At 41.6% G+C, this 22,767-nt stretch overlaps 1 protein-coding gene across 2 annotated transcripts in view; it reads right to left on the reverse strand.

Moving 5' to 3' along the window:
* GLRA1 (glycine receptor alpha 1) overlaps positions 1 to 22,767 on the reverse strand; it is a 106,245-nt gene that overhangs the window by 34,214 nt on the left and 49,264 nt on the right. For both annotated transcript variants that reach the window (XM_002744410.4, XM_002744411.4), the window contains exons 4-6: positions 7,682 to 7,905; positions 3,732 to 3,814; positions 2,526 to 2,663 (exon numbers count right to left, since the gene is read on the reverse strand). In XM_002744410.4, the coding sequence (XP_002744456.1) occupies positions 2,526 to 2,663; positions 3,732 to 3,814; positions 7,682 to 7,905 (445 nt within the window). The remainder of the gene's footprint in view (positions 1 to 2,525; positions 2,664 to 3,731; positions 3,815 to 7,681; positions 7,906 to 22,767) is intronic.

Here is a 22,767-nt window from a genome sequence, read left to right on the forward strand (position 1 = left end):
GGATGGGGTTTAGTTCTTGTCTTCTGAAGCACAATAACTAGGGAATTTCCTGAAGCTCCCTGGACTCTAAGCACCATATAGTCAGGGTCTTGTCAGCCTTTTCTCCTTGCATCCATAGGGTCTAGCACAGAGCTCAGCCCTTACTAAAATGAACATGGTGAAGAGCAAATGAAATGAATGAGAATATGCTATGTATGTTTAGGCTGTTTCCATATCTTGGCTATTGTGAATATTACTGCAGTGAACATGGGAGTGCAAATGTGTCTTTGAGATACTGATTTCATTTTCTTTGGATATGTATCTAGAAGTGGAATTGCTGGATCATAAGATTATTTCTCAATGGACGAATGGATAAAGAAAATGAAACATTATTCAGCCTTAAAAAAGAAGGAAATTCTGCCATTTGTGACACTGTGAATGAAGCTGGAGGACATTTTTATATTAAGTGAAATAAGCCAGACACAGAAAGACATATATTGCATGATCTCACTTATATGTGGAATCTAAAACAGTCATACTTATAGAAGCAGAAAATAGAATGGTGGTTGCTAGAGGCCGAGGGATGGGGGAAATTGGGAGATGTTGGTCAAAGGATACAGAATTTCAGTTATGCAAAACGAATAAGCTCTGGAGATCTAATATACAGCGATGTGACTAGAATTAACAGTACTGTCCTGTATACTTGAAATTTGCTAAGAGGGAATATCACCTTTTCACTTTTTTTTTTTTTTTTGAGGTAGTGTCTTAAAAAAAAAGCCCAGGCTGGAGTACACTGGCACCATCTCAGCTCACTGAAGTCTCCAACTCCCAGGTTCAACCTGTCTCCTGGGTCAGCCTCCAAAGTAGCTGGGATTACAGGGTTGTGCCACCATGCTATTTATTTTTATTTTTAGTAGAGACAGGGTTTCACCATGTTGGTCAGACTGGTTTCAAACTCCTGGCCTCAAGTGATCCAACTGCCTTGGCCTCCCAAAATGCCAGGATTCAGGCATGAGCCACCATGCCTGGCCTTTCCCTGCCCCCCCACATTTGACGAGTTTTAAAATATATTCTGAATATTTGACCCCTATCAGATTTATGATTTACAAATATTTTCTCCCATTCTGTGGGTTCTTTATCTTCACAATGTATCCTTTGATTCACACAAGCTTTTAATATTTGTGAAGTCAAGTCTGTTGTTTTTTTCATTGTTGCTTCTGTTTTTGATGTCATACCTATGAATCTATTGCCAAATCTAAGATTAGTAAGATTTGCCCTCAGGTCTTCTTCTACAAGTTTTATTATTTATCTTAATCTTAAATTTAGGTCTTTAAGAGGGTAGATCTTAAGTGTTTTTATCAGGCATGTGACACACACACACACACACACACACACACACTGAGAAGTATGTAAGGTGATGGATATGCTACTTAGCTTGAGTGTGATAATTATTTCACAATGCATATATATCAGAACATCATGTTGCATACCTTCAATATATACAATTGTTACTGGTCAGTTATACCTTAAGAAAGCTAAAAAGAAAGAATAAAAGAAAATACTCTATTAAGAGTAAAAACTTGGTATGTGAAGGTCAGTTGTGGTGATTTAACTTGGGAGTCATTACTTTCACTGCAGCTATGGGAATACCATTATTGCTCAAGGGATGAAGATAGTATCTTTGGAGGTTCTGAAACAACTCTGAGGTGACTCAAAAAGAGGCAGCTGCCCAAGACAGACGATAGCCCAGGGTGCCTGCACTTTCACTGGGCTTTCTACTTGCACCAGAGCCTATGATTGTTTCTTTCAATCCCTCTCTTTCACCTTCTCCTCCTGCTGGCCTTCCATGCCTCTCTACTCTATGAAGCTGGGTTCAGATCCCGGCTTCCTACTCATCCTTCCAGCTGCTGTACCAACCAACTGACTTTCTTCCTCCATGCTTTTATGAACTTGTTCTCAACCCGAGACAGGGCATGCAAAGCCAGTCTTGATCCGGCCCCAGTCATCCAGATATTCAATCTTCCAAAAAGGCATGGGAGATAGAGAGCTGAGCTACACCATCGTGGCTTCTCTGCCTTGTCATAGCTCACAGGCTAGTGAACCCTTTCTAGCTATTTACTAACCTTCAGTGCCACTTCTAAGCTCCCTCTTGCTGAGGTCTTTTGTGAGCATTCTCTCTACTTTTGCTCTACTGGAAATGTCTCCTCTGTGACAGCAACTACTAGGTGTCTTCCCAATATCAGTTCTTCACTTCTGCCTTAGAAATAGGATCCATTCCACTACCTGGAATAATGACTGTATTTACCAGCTTCCCTGGTAATTAGGTACAACCCAAGCTTAAGCTACTCATTTCAGGGCTCACAGGAAGAAAATATCAGAGCCACTTTTTTGTTTCAAAACCTATTCTCTTAACCACTAGGTAATAAATACAGGGCTGTTCCCATCATGGGTACTTCATAAGATCTCTTGAATCAATGATTGTGTTTGAAACAACCTCTGGTCCTGGTTGTGGGGTGGGATCTGAGGAGGACGGCCCTTGTACCTACCTGTGTTGTAATGCTTGGTGCAGTATCTCAAGTCCTTCTCTTCCTTCAAGATAAACTGGGGCAGAGTTAGTCCATCTGCTACCTGCACGGCTCCCTGTTCCTGCCACTCAAAGATGAGGTCATTCATGGTATATCCAACTGGGATGGGATCAGAAGAAGGTTGGTTAGGGTTAGAGACTGAGAGACATCAGACACTTGATGGTACTTGTGGGACCATGTTGCTTTTCGTTTCCTCTCAAGGGAGGTAAAAACTGGTTAATTTTTATATCTACATCATAGCCCTTCCATCTCTCTTCCCAACTTTCTGCATTAGCTTGTACTGTTGTTTCCCCCCTCACTCCCATGGTGAAATGCAGTTTATATCTGCTATTTTCACCTGCACACTATCCTTGCCAACCTCCTCTTTTGCTCACAGCAGATATTCCTCTGCGGAACAACTCTTGCATGCTGTCTTGGTGAGACTAGCTACTGGCTGGGGTAGGAGGGGAAAGGTGTGAAATGGTGACTCGAGCTAGGCCAGACCATGCCCCAGCAATTCAGTGACTCTTGAGTGAAGTAACATAACGTTCAGAATTGGTTTGTGCTGATTCCCCTCATGGATAGTACTCCAAGGAAATGGTCCATTAGTTCCTGTTGCCTAAGTGCTCTGCCTTGGTTTCTGTATTTTTAAGTTAGTCAGATTGGTTTCTCTGTTTGCAATCAAAGGAGTCAGCTATCCAATCCGTTAAAATCCTGGTCCTCTGTAACGTCTACTCTAATACCCTCTCTCCTTCTCCATCAGAAGGAAGCATTCTTTCTGCCATAAAACCACAGTGCTTTGTACTTCTAACAACACACCACTCACTTGCCGCCCTTTGTTAGCGTTGTTTGTGCAGTCAGTTGTTTATCTCCCCTGCTGGAGTGAACATCTTGTGGGTTCAAGGACTGTGGCTTATTCAAGCCATTTCTTTTCCATTCACATTCACTATAGATGTGGAACAATAATCCATTGGAGAATGTGCTGGCTTCAAACATGGACCTCAGTCAGGCCACGTGAGGGAAGTTGTATTTCTAATTTTCTAAAAGCAGTCCTTCATCAAATATTTTGGGTTATTACAGTAATCTCCTGGGGTCTAGTGGTTGGGAGCAGCTGTGTGGGAATTTCTGCCTGTCCCATGGGTAAAAGGGAGCCTGGTTCTTTCTAGTGGACTCATGGAAGACACTCACAGCTTTCCAGTTGCATGATACATGTCTGGACATCCATAGGAAAATTCTTCAAGTCCATAGGGCAGGCCAGTGTCAGGGTGATTCTGGGAAGAGAAGGGAATTGAATGATGCCGGATCCACATATCAGGGAGGCTGTGCCTCTATTCTAGTTATAATAGAAAATCAGTTATCCAGGGTAGGGAAAGAAGGTCAGGGAACTGGTGTTTGTTTATTTATTTATTTTTGAGAGATACGATCTCTGTTTGTGGCCTAGGCTGGAGTGCAATAGCACAATAATGGCTCGCTGCAGCCTCGACTTCCCAGGCTCAAGCAATTATCTTGCCTCAGCCTCTAGAGTAGCTGCAACCATAAGCACATGCCACCATGCCTGCTAATTTTTAAAAAAATTTTTGGGCCGGGCATGGTGGCTCACACCTGTAATTCTAGCACTTTGGGAGGCCAAGGCGGGTGGATCACAAGGTTAGGAGATTGAGACCAGTCTGGCTAACATGGTGAAACCTCACCTCTACTAAAAATACAAAAAAAAAAAAAAAAAAAAAAAAAAAAAATTAGCTGGGCGTGGTGGTACGTGCCTGTAGTCCCAGCTACTCTGGAGACTGAGGCAGGAGAATCACTTGAATCTGGGAGGTGGAGGTTGCAGTGAGCTGAGATCATGCCACTGCACTTCAGCCTGGGTGATTTAGCAAGGCTCCATCCCCCACCCCCCCAATTCTTTTTTTTGTAGAGACAGGGGTGGTCTAGGCTGGTCTCAAACTCCCAGGCTCAAGCAATTCTCCCACATCAGCCTCCCAGTGTGAGCCACAGTGCCCGGCCACGACATGATTTTTATATCTAGAAAGCCCTGACAATTACACACACATGTACAAACTGTTAAAGCAAATAAAGGAATTTAGCAAAATTGAAGGATAAAAAATCCACAAGGAGTTGCAGCAGAGCAGTGGGAAGCAGAGTGCGGCCAGCTGCTTTGGGGACCTGCAGACCCTCTGGCCTTGGGCATGCAGATGAGCTGGGGGCCCAGGCCTGGCTGCAGCCTCTGTCCTGAAGGCTCCCAGAGCCCTTGCTGTGGCTCCCACTGGCTGGGCCTAGGCCTCAAGCAGCAATACACCTCTTTTCCCACCCCACCTTGGTGACCTGGTGGCCATCTGGTCTCCCAGCCAACTTTGCCCAGTCTAGACAAAGCTCCAGATAGCTGCTGGGACACAGGACCTTTGCTGGCAGTGGGTGTGGACAACTTATGTTTATTAAATAAATATATGTGTATTTCCAAGTTCCTGATTGAAAAATGGAGGCGTAGAGAGGTAAAAGTAGGTTGCCTAAAGTGACACAAAGTCAGTGAATTTCAGGGTTTCTTTGGAGGCTATCTGGCCTCTGGACACCTGTCTTTAGCAAGTCGCCTGGAGGCCAGGGGCTGCCCTGCTTCCTTCCTCTTCTGCATAGCCCTCAGGTAGAGACAGAGCTCAGATTTTAAGTTGAGCAGTGCCCATGTGCACCTGCAGCAGGTGTTGCAAGTGGTTCTTGGCCACCTTCTCCATGCATAGGGCTCATCAAAAGTTATTTCAAAGAGACCTCCTGCCTTTTGGGTGTCCAAACACAGCTGACTCACATTAGTGGCCTCATGCTGAGATCGGCTGGAAAGGGGGGTCTCCCCAGGATTCTAGGCTAGCTGTTTAGTTTGGTTGTTCAACCCTTACAGAGGCTACAGACTCAGAACCAGAGGGAGTCCCCTCAACAGAATTCAAGGCCTGCAGCTCAAGCTGGGATACGAGACTCCAGCTTGAAAGGCTTTTCCAACATCTGAGTGCCTGCTGCAGGGGATGAAGAAGAAAGGCTTTTGGAGCCCAAACAGCCTTAGATCATCAAGCCAACTACCTCATGTGACAGGTGAGAAACCCAGGGGGCAGAGAGAGATAGGTTGAGAGTCATCTGAGGTCACACAGCAAGCTGATATATCAGCCAGGATTCAAAACCATGGTCCTGGCCTTTGGATTTTGAGTCCCAGGGTGGGTTTGCTCATGTGTTTGCTGGCAGCACTGCTATCCTGAAAAGCCAACCCTAATATCCTAAGACACCTAATTGGTGGTGTTCTAGTGGAACTGAGCTGACGCTTTGGCTGCTTGTGGTGAGGTATACAGTCCTTTGTGAACTTCCTTCCTCCAGCTTACAACCACAGCTCTGGATGTGGGCCCCTTTAAGCACAACACTGAAGCAAAGGGGGGAAAATGAAAGGGAGATGGGGAGGGAGAAGATGGAAAAGAAGGAAGTGGAAAGAAGGAGAAAGTGAATACAGTTGAATTTCTACAGATAAAAGCTCCAAAGTGGGGCAGCTGTCACACTGTGTTAATTTCCTGAGGTGGAATGACCTTGGAAATATCACTTTCTGCTGATCTGTCCTTCTATCCTGCTGCACCAGGACTTAGCTTCCTAGAGAAAGGAAGCTAGCCTGGCAGCAGCAAAATACAAGCAGGCTGCCCTTACCATTCTCCCAGCCAGCTGGGCTGAGTGTTCATTTCCTAAGCCTGTCACTCTTCCAGTCTGGATGTTTACTTGGCGGGGATGGGAGGGTGGGCTCCTGAGTAAGGAAGGCCATGTGAACCTCAGGTTCCTCCAAGCCTGACCTCGATGATGAGGTATGTTTCTCTAAAGGACTGGTGCAGAAAGGGAAGACATTTAGGATGAGTGTCCCTTTAAGCTCTTTGAAATAAAAACATATTCATATATTGATCATATATTTGAGTGCCTATTGAATGCCATGCACTGCTATAGGACTTTGAGAGGGCATCAGATTCACACTAATATGGATTAGAATCTAGGCTCTGCTACTAACAAACTGGAAACTTCAGCAAGTTACTTAAAATTTCTGATCCTCACTTGTCTAATCTGCAAAATGGGCATAGTAAAACCTGGTTCATGGAGTTATTATGAGGGCTAGATATAACACATGAAAAGTACCCAGCATAGTTAGTGAATTCTCAATGAATGGTAGCTGTTATTATTGCATGAGTAAGGTAATAATAACGCCTCATGGTATTATTCATCTCTTGGATATTGGTCATTTTCCTTATGCCTTAGGAGAGAAGATCAGGGACTTGGTGTGGAGGGGCGGCAACAGACTCTGAAGGCTTTGCCCCTAACCAATATTTAAAGGATACTCCACATCTGGAGAAGATCTAAACTCCTAGACCCAATGCAAGGTTTGGGGGATAGGAAGATTTTACAGAAGGGATGGAGTAGCCCTGACCTTGACCACAAGCAACCCCATCTACCTGGCAGGCTCATTTGCTTTGAAGTTGCTGTGATTTCCTAGGTTTTATGCTTTAGCTTTTGCTATTATTAATAATGCTTCAATACTCTTTCCTATCTTGTTTGATTTAAATGTTGGATAACTTAAACCCCAGCTTCTCTAGGATGCCTTCCTTGGTCTCCTTGGTTGTAATAAACCATTGGCTCCTAGAATAAAATACCCCAAAGCTGATGTCTGAGCATTCAAACTATTCTGCCTAAAGAGAACAATTAATTCTCCAGCAGCAAAGGAAGGATGGATGGAAGAATTCTGTTGTGTTCCTGCTGGTCCTAGGGCTCATCCTACTCTGCTGTAATACCAGCTTTCTATAACTTACTGTGACATATGTTGATTTGTTTGGAAAGGTCTAATAGATGTCATGGAGTCACGTTTCACTAGCTTCTAAACTCAGTGCATATTTAATGTTTCTCTGATGGGGCTTCCATGTAGTTATTCCACTAAAAGAAAATTCATGAGTCAAATACCCTGTGGTATTTTATTCTTACTTGCTGAGTATAAGTTAAGAGCTGGGTCTGCCTATTCTACAAAGGTGTTGGTTTGCCAGGGCCTGTTCACCTCTGTTTGGCCCCTCTTTTAGGGTCTGCATCCAGAAGGTAGTGGGGCAAGGCAAGTTCTGAGGAGGGAGTGGGAGAACCTGATCAGAACTCACCTGATGCTGTAGAGGACATTCCCATTCCGGGAGATCCTTAGCAATTTGTTGTCTGTGGTGATCTCATGGAAGTGCGCCCCCTTCTCGTTGGCAAAGAACAGGTCAGGTTTCCAGATGGAGTCCAGCATGGATGGGTCCAGGTCCAGAGAGTCGTCAGGGTATTCATTATAGGCCAGGCGGGGGTCGTTCCACTGCTGCCGCAGGAAGATGTTGACCCTATAGTCCTATAGCCAGGAAACAAGGTGAAGGCAGTGTTAGGGCCAAGGACATCAACTTTTGGAGGACCTGGGTGCTTTTGGCCAGTAAAACCTTTTCTGTAGGTTGTTATTAAATGTGGTTGCATCTTATATGAGGGTGAGACATAAAAGGTGTGTATCAGACAAAAACCATGGGAGTCACAATTTCCCCCCAAAATCTTCTAAATGCCTGATGAGGTATATTCAACCCTGAACTGAGATTACATAAATGTTATTCTTTCTTTTGAAAAAAATTAATCTAAATAAAAGTTCAAAGATGTATGTAATAAACACTTGTTTTCATCATCCTGTTAATATTTTGTCATGTTTACTTCGTTTCTTCAAATAAGAGAAAAAATACATTGCAGATAAATTGAAGTCCCCCTTTTACCTCAACCCCAATAGTACAGGATTTCTTAGGCACACTATGATTTGAGAATCACTGGTCTAGACAGATTGAAGGAATGAAAGGAAAGAAAGCTGAAGTCTGAGCATTCAAACTATTCTGCCTAAAGAGAACAATTAATTCTCAAGCAGTGAAGGAAAGATGGGTGGAAGAATTCTGTAGTATTCCTGCTGGTCTTAGGGTTCATCTCACTCTTGTAATACCAGCTTTCTATAACTTACTGTGACATATGTTGATTTGTTTGGAAAGGTTTAATAGATGTCATGGAGTCACATCTTACTAGTTTCTAAACTCAGTGCTTAATGTTTCTCTGATGCAACCGCAGGGTAGTTATTTCACTGAAAGAAAATTCATGAGTAAAATCAGTTAGGGAAATGTTAGACCAGATGAAATACAACAGGTTTCTTTGTTCCAGGACTTCTCAGAGACCTTAATGTGCTGAGGAATTCTGTGCATCTCAAGAAGGGAGTAGAATATGATTTATTTTGGCCATGGAACTCTTTATTTTGTGCATGAGGAGCATCTTCTATAGAATATAGGTTAGGAATAGCTGTCCTAGTCAAAACTCCATCCCCACCTCCCACCTTTTTTTTTTTTCCAGATGAAGAAATTGAAATCTAGGGAGAATTGAGACTGGCTCAGTGTCACTCTGGAAATGTAGGGCCGGAGCTGATTCTAGAACCCAAGTGTTCTGACTCCTAGCTGAGAGTTTGCTCAATTGCCTCCTAGAGGAACTGAAAGAATCCATTCAGTTTCTATTCACAACATGAGGAGCTATTATGGTGTGAGTAGTTCTCAATAGCAGAAAGCTGGATCATGCAGTTAAGAAATATTTCCATTAAGAAAGTTTTTGGTCAGAGGCGATGGCTCATGCCTATAATCTAAGAACCTTGGGAGGCCAAGGTGGGAGGATTGCTTGAGCCCAGGAGTTTGAGACCAGCCTGACCAACATGATGAGATCTCGTTTCTACCAGAAAATACAAAAGGTAGCCAGGTGTAGTGGCATGTGTGATGGCCTGTACAGTAGCCTATAGTGCTAGCTACTCAGGAGGCTGGGGTAGAAGGATCACCTGAATTCAGGGAGGTTCAGGCTTACAGTGGGCCATGATCATGCCACTGTACTGTAGCCTGGGTGACAAAGTGAGACCCTGTCTCAAACAAACAAAACAAAAAAGAAAGTTTTAAATTTTATTACAGAGACATTGTAAACCTGGAGTTCATGAATATCATGACACTACAAGTAGAGTTTAGGAAATATTTGTGTTTCCCAAGGAGGAAGGACAGCTCTCTGTGTTGGATCTCCCAAAGGGTCTATAGTTCCCCAGGTGATTAATATCCTCAGTTCAAGTGCAACCTTAAATGCTCTCCTCCAAGGAGTAATCTCCACACATGAGGACCTGCTGTTGCTTTTTTCTTTGAGGGTGCTGGATAAATAAGGTCATGCAATATTTTCTTTTGTAATGCTGCTTATAAATCCTCATCAGTCTTGATCTGTCATCAGCAGGGATGAACTAAAACAAACAACCTTTCTCCCCACTCACTCTCACTTCTGCTCAATTCCTCCTACAGTGCATGCCTCTTTCTGTTTTCCTATAGAAATATCAATAGCTTTATATAATGTTCCAAGGTATTTTATAGGATTGTTATATAATTTAATGGCAGTTTCTTCCTCCATCCCCATAGAAAGTGACATTTGGCTTCATAATCTCATATCTTCTAAGTGCCATGGTGGTGGGAGAACTTCAGGTCTGGCCTGAGTGTTAGCTCTTTGTCCTGATGATGGTAATGGACAGCTCCCAATCTGGCCCCATCTGATCAGGGGATTGGGCATATTCTCACCTTCTCCTTCTCCCTTGGATTTTTCATGAAGTGTGTGTGTGTGTGTGTGTGTGTGTGTGTGTGTGTGTGTGTTTATGATGAGGCACTGGGCAAGTCACATTAGAGTGAACAGACTATGAATGGTTGGTCAGAAAAAGCCTTCAGTTCCCAAACCCCAGCTGCACTTTTGATGTTCTTGCCAGTGACATGTCAAGTCTGCTGTGTGGCTAGCAGGAAGAAAAGAAAGTGGCATTTCTTAAAATGGTCTGTTAGGCAGCAGGCGCCATTCTAGATACTGTCACATACATTTAATCCTTGCAAAACCCCTGCAAGCTAGACATTCGGATTCCCGTAGTGAGGGTAAGAAAACAGGTTTGGAAAGGTTGAGAAACGTGTCCAAGGCACAGGGCCAGTGAGTGGCAGAGCTGGGACTGGAATCAGCGTCAGCCTGAGCCTCTAGTGAGCACTCGTGATTTACATCACATGGGGTGGACAAGCAATCCTGTGTCAGGGACACTCTCTGTCAGCCTCATTGCTCAGGCAAATTCTGCCTTCTCAGCTTAAGACTTATCTCCTATAGGAGATTTGATGCCCCAGGCTTCCCTGACTTCTTCCTTTTTGATCTCCTAGCAAGATCGAATCACCTGGAACATTTAATTGAGCACTTCTTCACTGTGTATGTCTTATCTCCTCAGCTTGATTGGCACCAATTTGAGCAGATGAACCAGACCTTATATTTTCACTGCACCATCTCACCTAGTCACCCTGTCAGTCCACCTATGAGCTACCTGGTACCTATGAGAAGGAAGAGGAGGCAAAGTCAGAAAAAATTGGAACAGAATGGGCTTTTCTTATTTTATATCTGGAAAGACTGAAACCCAGAGGGGAAAGGTACTTCCTAAGGTCACACAGCAATTCAGTCCAGAATCTGGAATTGGAACTTAGCTCTGCTTCTCTGAGCCTCACTGTTAAAAGAAGTTAGGCTAGATGGTCTCTAAGAACTTTTCCAAGTTTAACAGCTAATTGTTAGTTTTATTTTTTCCAACAACATTTAACTGAACTCTCTTAAGTGCCAGATACTATTCTAGGCATTGAAGAATCCACTGAGAACAAGAAAGATATTTTTATTTAGCTCCAGAGCCTCCAGTGTCACTTTTAACCACACTGAGATAAGGGCTCTCATAGGGGTTAAGAGCAGGGTGCTAGGGAATATGGAAGACAGGTTCCCACCTGGACTTGTGGGTGGTGACCAGGGAAGTCTCCAGGCAGAAGTGATATGTAAGATGAGAACAAATATGGTTGAGCCAAACAGGAAAGGCATTTTGGGCAGTTGGAAGTGCATATGTGAAAGCCTAGAGGCAAAGCAAGAGTGTGGCACTTTGGAAAGAATAGCAAGTGAATGAATAGAGGAGAGGGAGAATGCATGCAGGGTCTTGCAAGCTGTACTGAGAAATTTGAACTTTTTCCTAATCATAATGTGGAGGGTTTGAAGAATTTTAGGTAGAGATGGAGATTATTACATTTGCATTTTATTACTAATGTTTAAAAATATTTTAGATGATGCACTTTATATTTTTTATTGTCAATTTGCATTGCTTATTTCAGAAGCAATATTTTCTTCTTTTCATCTAAAAGAAGAAAAACAAAATAAAACCCATCTCTTCATATTTCATAATGAGCCTCTCATTATGAAATGACTACTGAAAAGTTAAGAGTGAGAGATAGCGAATGTATCTTGGTGTCCTCAGGCAGCTTGACTCCCACTGGCGGTGACTGCCCTAGCAGCTGCCACCCAAACAAGTTGCTGCCATTGATTTCCTCCCTTAAGTTGGCAAACAGCAGTGAGAAATCTCAAAAGAGATCAATGTAATTGGTATAGTAGGTTGAAAGCTAAAGGCTGTTTTGCTTATTTGGCCATAGCTATAGTATGTTGGTTGATGTTCAACATGCTGGGAGCCATGTTCAAGTTCAGGGACTAGAGGAGAGGCAATCGAATTCTCCACCCTAGAACCTGAGTTCCACCCCTGGGAGCTGGTTTCTAGGTCCCAAACCCTCAAGGCTATCCCACAAACTGGAAGCAGGAGGGATTGGAGTTCTGGTTCAACAGTGTTCCGCATCAACTCACCCATCCTGCCTCTGCGATTCCCTGATGATCTAATTTTGGGTAACTGGGCAACTAGCTGCCCTGTTTATGAAACCAAGGTAGAACATTAACTCATTCATTTATTCATTCCACAGACATTTATTGAGGGCTTCCTATGTATCACCTGAAGTTGGATCTGTCCCCCACCTGTACCCCCACTATGCCTTATTTCAGATTCTAACCTTTCCTAATAAACTCCTCTAAACTCAGTATTTTGATGAAATAGGAAGCATGAAGTGTTTCAGTAGAATAGAGATAAGAGCTTGTACAAGAATGTTGGTGGGAAGGGGATGTGGAGAGCAAGACGTGGACCCATTGCAGTCAGAACCAAGAGATATTGCATCAAGAGGTAAACAAAAGAACCAGATTCTTATACCTTTGAAAGTCTCATTATTCCAACACCCAAGGGGATGCCTCATCTCTAAACTCAGTCCAACTCTATTAACATGTATTAGGCTGATTGGGAGTGCAGTGAAGGCAGAGGTACAGGGTCTTTGTTTCTATACTCATATAACTCAATTTATCTAGCAAGCAAGATAAGGCATGGACACAAATATCTACCACAGAAATCTGAAAGTGAGACAGGTCATAAGAAGTTCTAACAGGCTCATGTCTGTAATCCCAGCACTTTGGGAGGTCGAGGCAAGCAGATTGGTTGAGCCCAGGGTTTGAGACAAGCCTGGGCAATGTGGAAAACTCTGTCTCTACAAAAAAAAAAAAAATTAGCTGGGCATGGTGGTGCATGACTATAGTCCCAGATACTTGGGAGGCTGAGGTGGGAGGATCAATTGAACCCGTGAAGTTGAGGCAGTAGTGAGCCGTGATTGTGCCACTGCACTCTGGCCTGGGTAACAGAGCAAGACCCTTCTCAAAAAAAAAAAAGTTTTAACAAATTGCTATTAGAGATGACTTCCAGCCAAGTTGGGCAAGTCTGGACAAGCTTTTGAAGAGAAGCTAGCATTTGAGGTTGCCCCCTTCAGTTTGTTCCATCCTCCAGAAGTTAGCATCTCTAGATCTGGTATTGTTCTGAGATGTGAACAGTATCTGATTTCACCTGGAATAAGGCCAGTGACATGCTCTAAGCCTATACTTCTCACATCTGTGAGATAAGGATAAGACATGAGGACTAGGGCTTCAGCCTCAGAGTATTTAGAATTAGAACATGTATAATTGGGGGTAAAAGGAACCTCATGTAGAAGGGATAGCACAAGCAGAGGTGTGTAGGCAGGTGCTTTCAAACAATTCAGTTTAGACCAACCATTAGCAGCATAAATAATAACAATTGTCCCTTATTGAGGCCCTATCGTATACCAGGTATTATGTCTTAAGCATGCTATACATGTCAGCTTATTTTATCTTTAAGACAATCCTATGAAGTAGGCATTTTCAGCCTAATTTTAAGATGAAGAAGATGCAGGGAGATTAAGTGTTTTGTCCAGATTTACACAGTTAGAAAATAGTGGGGCTAGAGTTCAAACCTAGTTTGTCTGATTACGTAAAGTTCAGGTTCTCATCCACTCTGCTGTGATAAGGCTGAAAGTGAATTGATTTGAGAATGTGGCTATCCTTAATTGCCAAACCAAGGTGTTTGGATTTTACTTGGTAGCCAATTTAGCAGCACTGAAGACTTAAGCAGTGGAGAAATGTCACTGATTTCAGAAAGATCAGTATGGCAGGAGCCACTGTGGAAAATTGGAAGGAAGAAAAAACAGGTTCAGAAAGACCTCTATTAAGGCTGTTGGGACAGTCCAATTGGGAGGGAATAAAGGTTCTAAACTAAGATAGAAGGCATGGAGATTGGAACTAGTTGAGAGAATCATCATTCTTGATTGTCATCATCATTTTCACCAACAAATATTACAGCTAGAAAGAACCTTAAGACTTATGTCTCAACTCTCTTATTTTACAGAAAGGGAGTCTCCCTCAGGGGCACATGGCAATTCAGTGACTAAGGTGGGACTTGCATGCAGAAATCCTATTGGACAGATGTGAAAACTAAAGCCCTAAAAGCTCAAGTTCCTATCACTAGCTACTGGTAAATGCAGAATTGAGAATAACAATGCAAATAATACTAATACATTGAGATTTTGCCACATGCAAGAAACTGTGTTAAGACCTTTATGTGTGTTATTTTGTCTTCACAAGAACCCTGTGATGTAGGTTTTGTTGTTATTATCATTTTACAGGGAAATCAAGGTACAGAGATGTTAATGTTCTACTCATGACATTGTACAATGGATAAGTGACAAAGTGGGATTTGAACCCAGGCTGTTAATGCCAGAGCCCAAGCATTTAACCAGGAGACTACACTACCCATGATATCTCAGAATTGCACTGAGTGACAGTACCTCGATGTCGTCAGGTACTTCCTCTGGCTACTGTTATGTACCTATGGGTTTTTAGATGCCCACAACTGATAGGAAGTATTGAAAAGGGCAAAGGACAGAAAGCTTCTGCCCTAGATTTAGCAGTCCACGATTGCCTTATTTCTGCCTCAAGCCACGGATTTGATTTGCTGTCTGCTCTGCACTCAAGTCCAGTGCTTGTGGACTGCCCAGATCCCTGCCTGTTGCCTGGTTGGCCCCAGATGCTTTGTGCCTTGAACCTGTCAGAAGTCACCATGCTGCCCGGTGCATTCTCATTTGGATATCACACAGTCAGAGCTACATTTGTTGTAAAGGACTGTAGATGGTTTGGACCAGTGGAGCTTAGCATCTTTGTTTTTAGGGGATTACTAAAGATCAATGTGAATTTAATAATTACATAAAAATGTGAATAGTAGTTATTTTTATTGGGTGTATTGGGTGTCTAACATTTGCTAAAACTTTTTTTTTTGAGATGGAGTCTCACTCTGTGGCCTGGGCTGGAGTGCAGTGGTGCGATCTCTGTTCACTGCAACTTTCGTCTCCCAGATTCAAGCGATTCTTCTGCCTCAGCCTTCCGAATAGCTGGGATTATAGGTGTCCACCACCACGCCCAGCTAATTTTCATATTTTTAGTAGAAACAGGGTTTCACCATGTTGGCCAAGCTGGTTTCGAACTCCTGACCTAAAGTGATCCACCCACCTTGGGCTCCCAAAGTGCTGGGATTACAGACTGCATAGAATTTTATACATATCATATTGCTGAACTTTTCAGCCAGGCGTGCTGGTTCACTCCTGTAATCCTAGCACTTTGGGAGGCTGAGGAAGGCAGATCACCTGAGGTCAGGAGTTTGAGACTGGCCTGGCCAGCATAGCAAAACCCCATCTCTACTAAAAATACAAAAATTAGCCTGGTGTGGTGGCAGGTGCCTGTGGTCCCACCTCCTTGGGAGGCTGAGGTGGGAGAATTGCTTGGACCTGGAAGGTGGAGGTTGATCCTCCAATGAGCAGAGATCACGCCACTGCACTCCAGCCTGGGTGACGAAGCGAGAATCCACCTTAAAGAAAAAGAAAAAGAAAAACAAAAGCAAAAAAAAAAAAAAGCCTTTTCATCAGCATGACGTACTGGATATTATTATACTCATTTCATAGGAGAGGAAACTGAAATTTAGAGAGGTTAAATGGAGATTAAGTTTCTTGCCCAAGATCACATAGCTAGTAAGTGCTAAGAACAGAGATATGAATCTAGGACTTCTGGTTCCCAATTTCACACTCTTTTGACAATTATAAGCAGTATCTTCCCCTTAAAAAAATTTTTTTAAACCAAGTTCAATCTACTTTATGAAATTAAATGTTTATTAAAATTATTAAATATTTTAAACACATATTTAAACTTTTTATTAAATATTAAATACAATATTCTAGACTATCTATTGGGTGGATCAAAGAAATATAGTAGACTTAGAATACTGAGGCCCCACTGAGTCCATGTGACAGGTTGGTGCATAAATAACCTTATAATCAGTATCAGGAGGAGAATTTTGGATTGGAACATGAAGCAGTGAAGTAGATTTATAACTAATTGCCAAAGGGTACAAATGGAAGGAAGGGTAGATGTTAACCTGGAAAGAAGAAAGCAGGTAGAGTTGGAACTGTAGGGCACAATGGTGAGACATGCCACTAACAAACTTGGAAATATGAAAATTAATGTCACCCTCTGAGAGTTAAAAAAAAAAAACAATGAAATGTGGAGAAATAGGAACACTTTTACACTGTTGGTGGGAGTGTAAACTAGTTCAACTATTGTGGAAGACAGTGTGGCACTTCCTCAAGGACCTAGAAACAGAAATTCCATTTGACCCAGCAATCCCATTACTGGGTATATACCCAAAGGATTATAAATATTCTGTTATAAAGACTCATGCACACATATGTTCATAGTGGCACTGTTTACAATAGCAAAGACCTGGAACCAACTCAAATGCCCATTGAAGATAGACTGGACAAGGAAAATATGGCACATATACACCATGGAATACTATACAGTCATAAAAATGATGAGTTTGTGTCCTTTGTAGGGACATGGATGAATCTGGAAACCATAATTCTCAGCAAACTGACACAAGAACAGAAAATCAAACACCGCATGTTCTCACTCTAGGTGGATGTTGATCAATGAGAACACATGGACACAGGGAGGGGAGCATCACACATTGGGGTCTGTTGGTGGGGGGCTAAGGGAGGGACAGTGGAGGGTGGGGAAGTTGGGGAGGGATAACATGGGGAGAAATGCCAGATGTAGGTGATGGGGGGGATGGAGGGATGGAGACAGCAAACCACATTGCCATGTGTGTACCTATACAACAATCCGGCATGATCTGCACATGTACCCCAGAACCTAAAGTACAATAATTAAAAAAAAAAGTAAATATGGCACATATATACCATGGGATACTATGCAGCCATAAAAAAGGGTGAATTCATGTCCTTTGTAGGGACGTGAATGAAGCTGGAAACCATTATTCTTAGCAAACTGATGCAAGAACGGAAAACCAAACACTGCATGTTCTCACTCATACGTGGGTGTTGAACAATGAGAACACTTGGTCACAGTGAGGGGAACATCACACACTGGGGCCTGTTGAAGGGTAGGGGGCTAGGGGAGGGATAGCAGGGGGTGGGAAGATTGGGGAGGGATAACATTAGGAGAAATGCCTAATGTAGGTGACGGGGGGACGGATGCAGCAAACCACCATGGCATGTATATACCTATGTAGCAATCCTGCACGATCTGCTCACATACCCCAGAACTTAAAGTATAATAAAAAAAATGGAGATGAATGTGCAATGGAGGGATTTGTGTGTTCAAATCTGAGGCCCACCATCAATCTCAATGACCTATGTGTAATCTCAATGATTTAGGATGGGCATATGCTTGTAATGTAATGAGAAATATCCTAATTGATTATATTGTATCTTGTTTCAGGGACTGTTTTGTAAACATATATGGGACATTTATTCTGTATCATAGGAAAGCGCAGTTCAAGCAGCAGGAATTTGACAGTTGGTAATCTAGCATGCTCCAGGGAATAATGTCACTATGTTTGTGTGAACACCAACTTTCTTGCCACTAGAAGGAGGGCTTCTATGTGGTGATGCAAGGATGGTTTCTTAGAACTCTCCCTGGCCTGGATGAAATTTCCCTCAAGACTGTCTACTTCTCTTTCCTCCAAGTCCAGTTACGCTAAAAGCAACTTTTGCTTGGCTTTTCTGGTTTTAGGATAGTGGCAAGGGAGCACACTCCTGGTGGACACGGCATTCCTATTATTGCAATGGAAAGTCTTATTGTCAATTAAAGCAATTTGGCAGTTTGATTTTCTCGCTTCAGTCTTTCGTGGTTTGATGGTCATGAGTCAGCCTTCTGGAATTTGATCTGATGAAGAGCCACACTCTGGGTAGTCATAAATTCACTGCTGTGATGCCTCCCTGGTGGACTGGGAGAGAATCATCCAGCAGATGGTACCAAGAGTGCTCATCATCTCATGCTTTGCTTGTGATAGACTCTACTGGCATTTCTGAGGGCTTTCTCCTTGGCCCTCTCTTAGTCCTTCATTTACCAAAGCTTTGTTGAGTATGGCACCATATCTAATTGAATAACAGTTAATAGACTTTCTCTTGGATCCCCTAGACCCAAGAAGATAAGGGACCTAGCATAAGCTGTGTAGACAGACAACAATGTAATGGAAAAAGCAACAACAACAAAAGATCTCATCCATAATAGCAACCAACCCCACAAAGTATCTATGAATAAACCTAACACGAAATATGTGAGGCGTATATATTAAAAAGAAAACTCCAAAACTTACTGAAAGGCATAAAAGAATACCTATACAATTGGAGAGATGTACTATGCTTATAAAATATTGTAAAGATGCATTTTATTCCCAAATTAACCTTTAAACTCAATGCAATCCTAATCAAAACCTGAGGGGATTTTTATAGGCCTCAATACAATAGTCTCATGCTAAAGTTCACATGGAAGAAAGAAAGGGCTGAAAGAGTTGAGAAAACCTCGTAAATGAAGAACAATAGAGGACTTTCTGTACCAGACGTAGAGATATAATAAGTCATAGTAATTAAAGCAGTGTGATATTGATACAGGAGCAGATAAACAGAGCAATGGAGCAATAAACTGAGACTAGAGACTAGAAATGTATACATAGGGTTTTAATTTATGAAAAAGCATTTCAAATCAGTAGGAAAATAAGACTATTAAAAAAATGGTGTTGGAATAATAGAAACTCAATCAGAGAAAAGTTGAGTCAAGCCACCACCAAATTCTTCATATAAATGTAAACTCCAAATGGATTTAGGAGATGCATATGAAAAAAGAAACCTATAATATTATTCAAAATGCCCAGTCAACATATTAAAAGATGCTCAGATTCACTAGGAATCTGAAGTGCAAATTGAAAATGACAATGAGGTACTATTTTGAAAATCCCATTTGGTAAAAATTAAAAAGTTTGATAATATCTTGGGTTGGCAAGGATGATGAGAAATAAACACATCATTTACGGAATGTAAATTATTGAAGCTTTTTTTGGAAAGGAATTGGGCAAAATATTTTTTAAAAAGTGAATATTCTTTCATTAAAGCAATTCTGCTTCTGGAATAGATCCTAAAGAAATGCACATATAGAGTTATGTACAAGAATGCGCATTCTGGCATTGTTTCTAATAGTGTAAAGCTGAATAAACCTAAAGGCATGTCAAGAGAAGAGTGGATAAATACTGTGAAGTGATGCTGTGTGCATACCATGGAATTTTACAGGGAGGCTATAAAGCCTGGAAACATAGATAGTATAATTTTTCATATATTTAATTTAATATTAATAAAGAATGTATCTATTCTCCCATGTTTCCAAATTTGGGGGTGCACAGAGAGTTAAAAAGAATAAAGTAGATCTATATGTAGCCATGTAGAGAGAGGTGCCAAGCCATAGTGGAGTGGAAAAAGCAAATTGTATTGCACAAACCTACTTATACAAAGACATGTATATGTACCTAAATGTATGTACAATCGAGGAAAGGGCACTAGTATGGTATACAGTAAATTTCATTTGTAACTCAGGATAGGACAAAGAGAATTGGAGGGGAGGGAAAAGTGGGGGGCATTCTTATTTCTCATTCTCATTTTTCTTTTTTATTGAACTAATTACAAAAGCTTGTTTTCATGTATTACTCACACACTTTTAAAAAAGTTCCAGGGTGTTGCTGTCCATAAGCAAACTGTGAGTGAACATTGTGACATGGCTTCCGAAATGGAAAGGTCTTTGAGGTGGAATGGGCAGAAATGGATTTTAGGGCCTTGAGAGAGACGTCAAGAGAATGAGATTCTTGGTTCCCTCTTCACTTCAACCAGAACCACCCATTTAAAAAATCTGTTTATTAAAGTGCTATATAGGGTTTACCTTAGAGCTAAGCACAGTGCCTCATGCTTGTAATCCCAGCAGTTTGGGACGCTGATGGGGGTGGAGAGCTTGAGGTCAGAAGTTTAAGACCAGCCTGGCCAATAAGATGAAACCCCATCTCTACTAAAAATACAAAAATTAGCCTGGTGTGGTGGTGCACACCTGTAATCCTAGCTACTGGGGAGGCTGAGGCACAAGAATCACTTGAACCCGTGAGGTGGAGGTTGCAATGAGTCGAGATCGAGCTACTGCACTCCAGCCTGGGTGACAGAGTGAGACTATGTTTAAAAAAAAAAAAAAAGAGATTCACCTTAGAAATGAACTAAGGTGGGACTGCTATTAAAAACAGTGCTTTGACTGAATTTTACCAGACACACAAAGAGGAACTGTTATCATTCCTTCTGAAACTATTCCAAATGACCCAAAAAGAGGGAATCCTTCACAAATCATTTTATGAGACCAACATCATCCTGATACCAAAACCTGGCAGAGACTCAACGAGAAAAGAAAACTTCAGGCCAATATCCATGATCAACATAGACGCAAAAATCTTCAATAAAATCCTGGCAAGCCTATTGCAACAGTACATCAAAAAGCTTATTCACCATGATCAAGTAGGATTCATCCCGAGGATGCAAGGCTGGTTCAACATACGCAAGTCTATAAACGTAATTCACCACATAAACAGAACCAAAAACAAAAACCACTTGATTATCTCAATTGTTGCAGAGAAGGCCTTTGAAAAAATTCAACAGCCCTTTATGCTAAAAACCCTCAATAAACTCGGTATTGATGGAACATATCTCAAAATAATAAAAGCTATTTATGACAAACCTACAGCCAATATCATACTGAATAGGCAAAAACTAGGAGCATTCCCTTTGAAATCTGGCATTAGACAAGGATGCCCTCTCTCACTACTCTTATTCAATATAGTACTGGAAGTTCTAGCCAGAGCAATCAGGCAAGAAAAAGAAATAAAGGGTATTCAAATAGGAAAGGAGGAAGCCAAATTGTCTCTATTTGCAGATGACATGATAGTATATCTAGAAGACCCCATCGTCTCAGCCCAAAAACTCCTGAAACTGATAAGCAACTTCAGCAAAGTCTCAGGATACAAAAACAATGTGCAAAAATCACAAGCATTCCTATACACCAATAACAGACTTAAGGAGAGCTAAATCAAGAATGAACTGCCATCACAATTGCTACAAAGAGAATAAAGTATCTAGGAATACAACTAACAAGGAACGTAAAGGACCTCTTTGAGGAGAACTACAAACCACTGCTCAAAGAAATAAGAGAAGACACAAACAGAAGGAGAAACATTCCATGTTCATGGTTAGGAAGAATCAATATCATGAAAATGGCCATACTGCCCAAAGTAATATACAGATTCAACACTATCCCCATCAAGCTACCAATGACCTTCTTCACAGAACTGGAAAAAACCACCTTAAACTTCATATGGAACCAAAAGGGAGGTCACATAGCCAAGTCAATTCTAAGCAAAAAGAACACAGTAGGAGGCATCACACTACTGGACTTCAACCTATACTACAAGGCTACAGTAATCAAAACAGTATGGTACTGGTACCAAAACAGAGATATAGACCAATGGAACAGAACAGACACATCAGAGGCAACACAACATATCTACAATCATACAATCTTGGATAAACCTGACAAAAACAAGCAATGGGGAAAGGATTCCCTGTTTAATAAATGGTGTTGGGAAAACTGGCTAGTCATGTGCAGAAAGCAGAAACTGGACCCCTTCCTGACACCTTACACTAAAATTAACTCCAGATGGATTAAAGACTTAAACATAAGACCTAAAACCATAAAAACCCTAAAAGAAAATCTAAGCAAAACCATTCAGGACATAGGAGTAAGTACGGACTTCATGACCAAAACACCAAAAGCATTGGCAACAAAAGCCAAAATAGAAAAATGGGACCTAATCAAACTCCACAGCTTCTGCACAGCAAAAGAAACAGTCATTAGAGTGAATCGGCAACCAACAGAATGGGAAAAAAATTTTGCAGTTTACCCATCTGACAAAGGGCTGATAATCTAGAATTTACAAAGAACTAAAACAGATCTACAAGAAAAAAACAAGCCCATTCAAAATGGGCAAAGGATATGAACAGACACTTTACAAAAGAAGACATACATGAGGCCAACAAACATATGAAAAAATGCTCATCATCACTGGTCATTAGAGAAATGCAAATCAAAACTACATTTAGATACCATCTCACGCCAGTTAGAATGGTGATTATTAAAAAACCTGGAGCCAGCAGATGCTGGAGAGGATGTGAAGAAATAGGAACACTTCTACACTGCTGGTGGGAGTGTAAATTAGTTCAACCATTGTGGAAGACAGTATGGCAATTCCTCAAGGACCTAGAAATAGAAACTCCATTTGACCCAGCAATCCCATTACTCGGTATATATCCAAAGGACTATAAATCGTTCTACTATAAGGATACATGCACACGAATGTTCATTGCAGCACTGTTAACAATAGCAAAGATGTGGAACCAACCCAAATGCCAATCGATGATAGACTGGCCTGGGAAAATGTGGCACATATACACCATGGAATATTATGCAGCAATCAAAAACAATGAATTTGTGTCCT

Source organism: Callithrix jacchus, chromosome 2, assembly GCF_049354715.1.
Source record: "Callithrix jacchus isolate 240 chromosome 2, calJac240_pri, whole genome shotgun sequence".
NCBI lineage: Eukaryota > Metazoa > Chordata > Mammalia > Primates > Cebidae > Callithrix > Callithrix jacchus.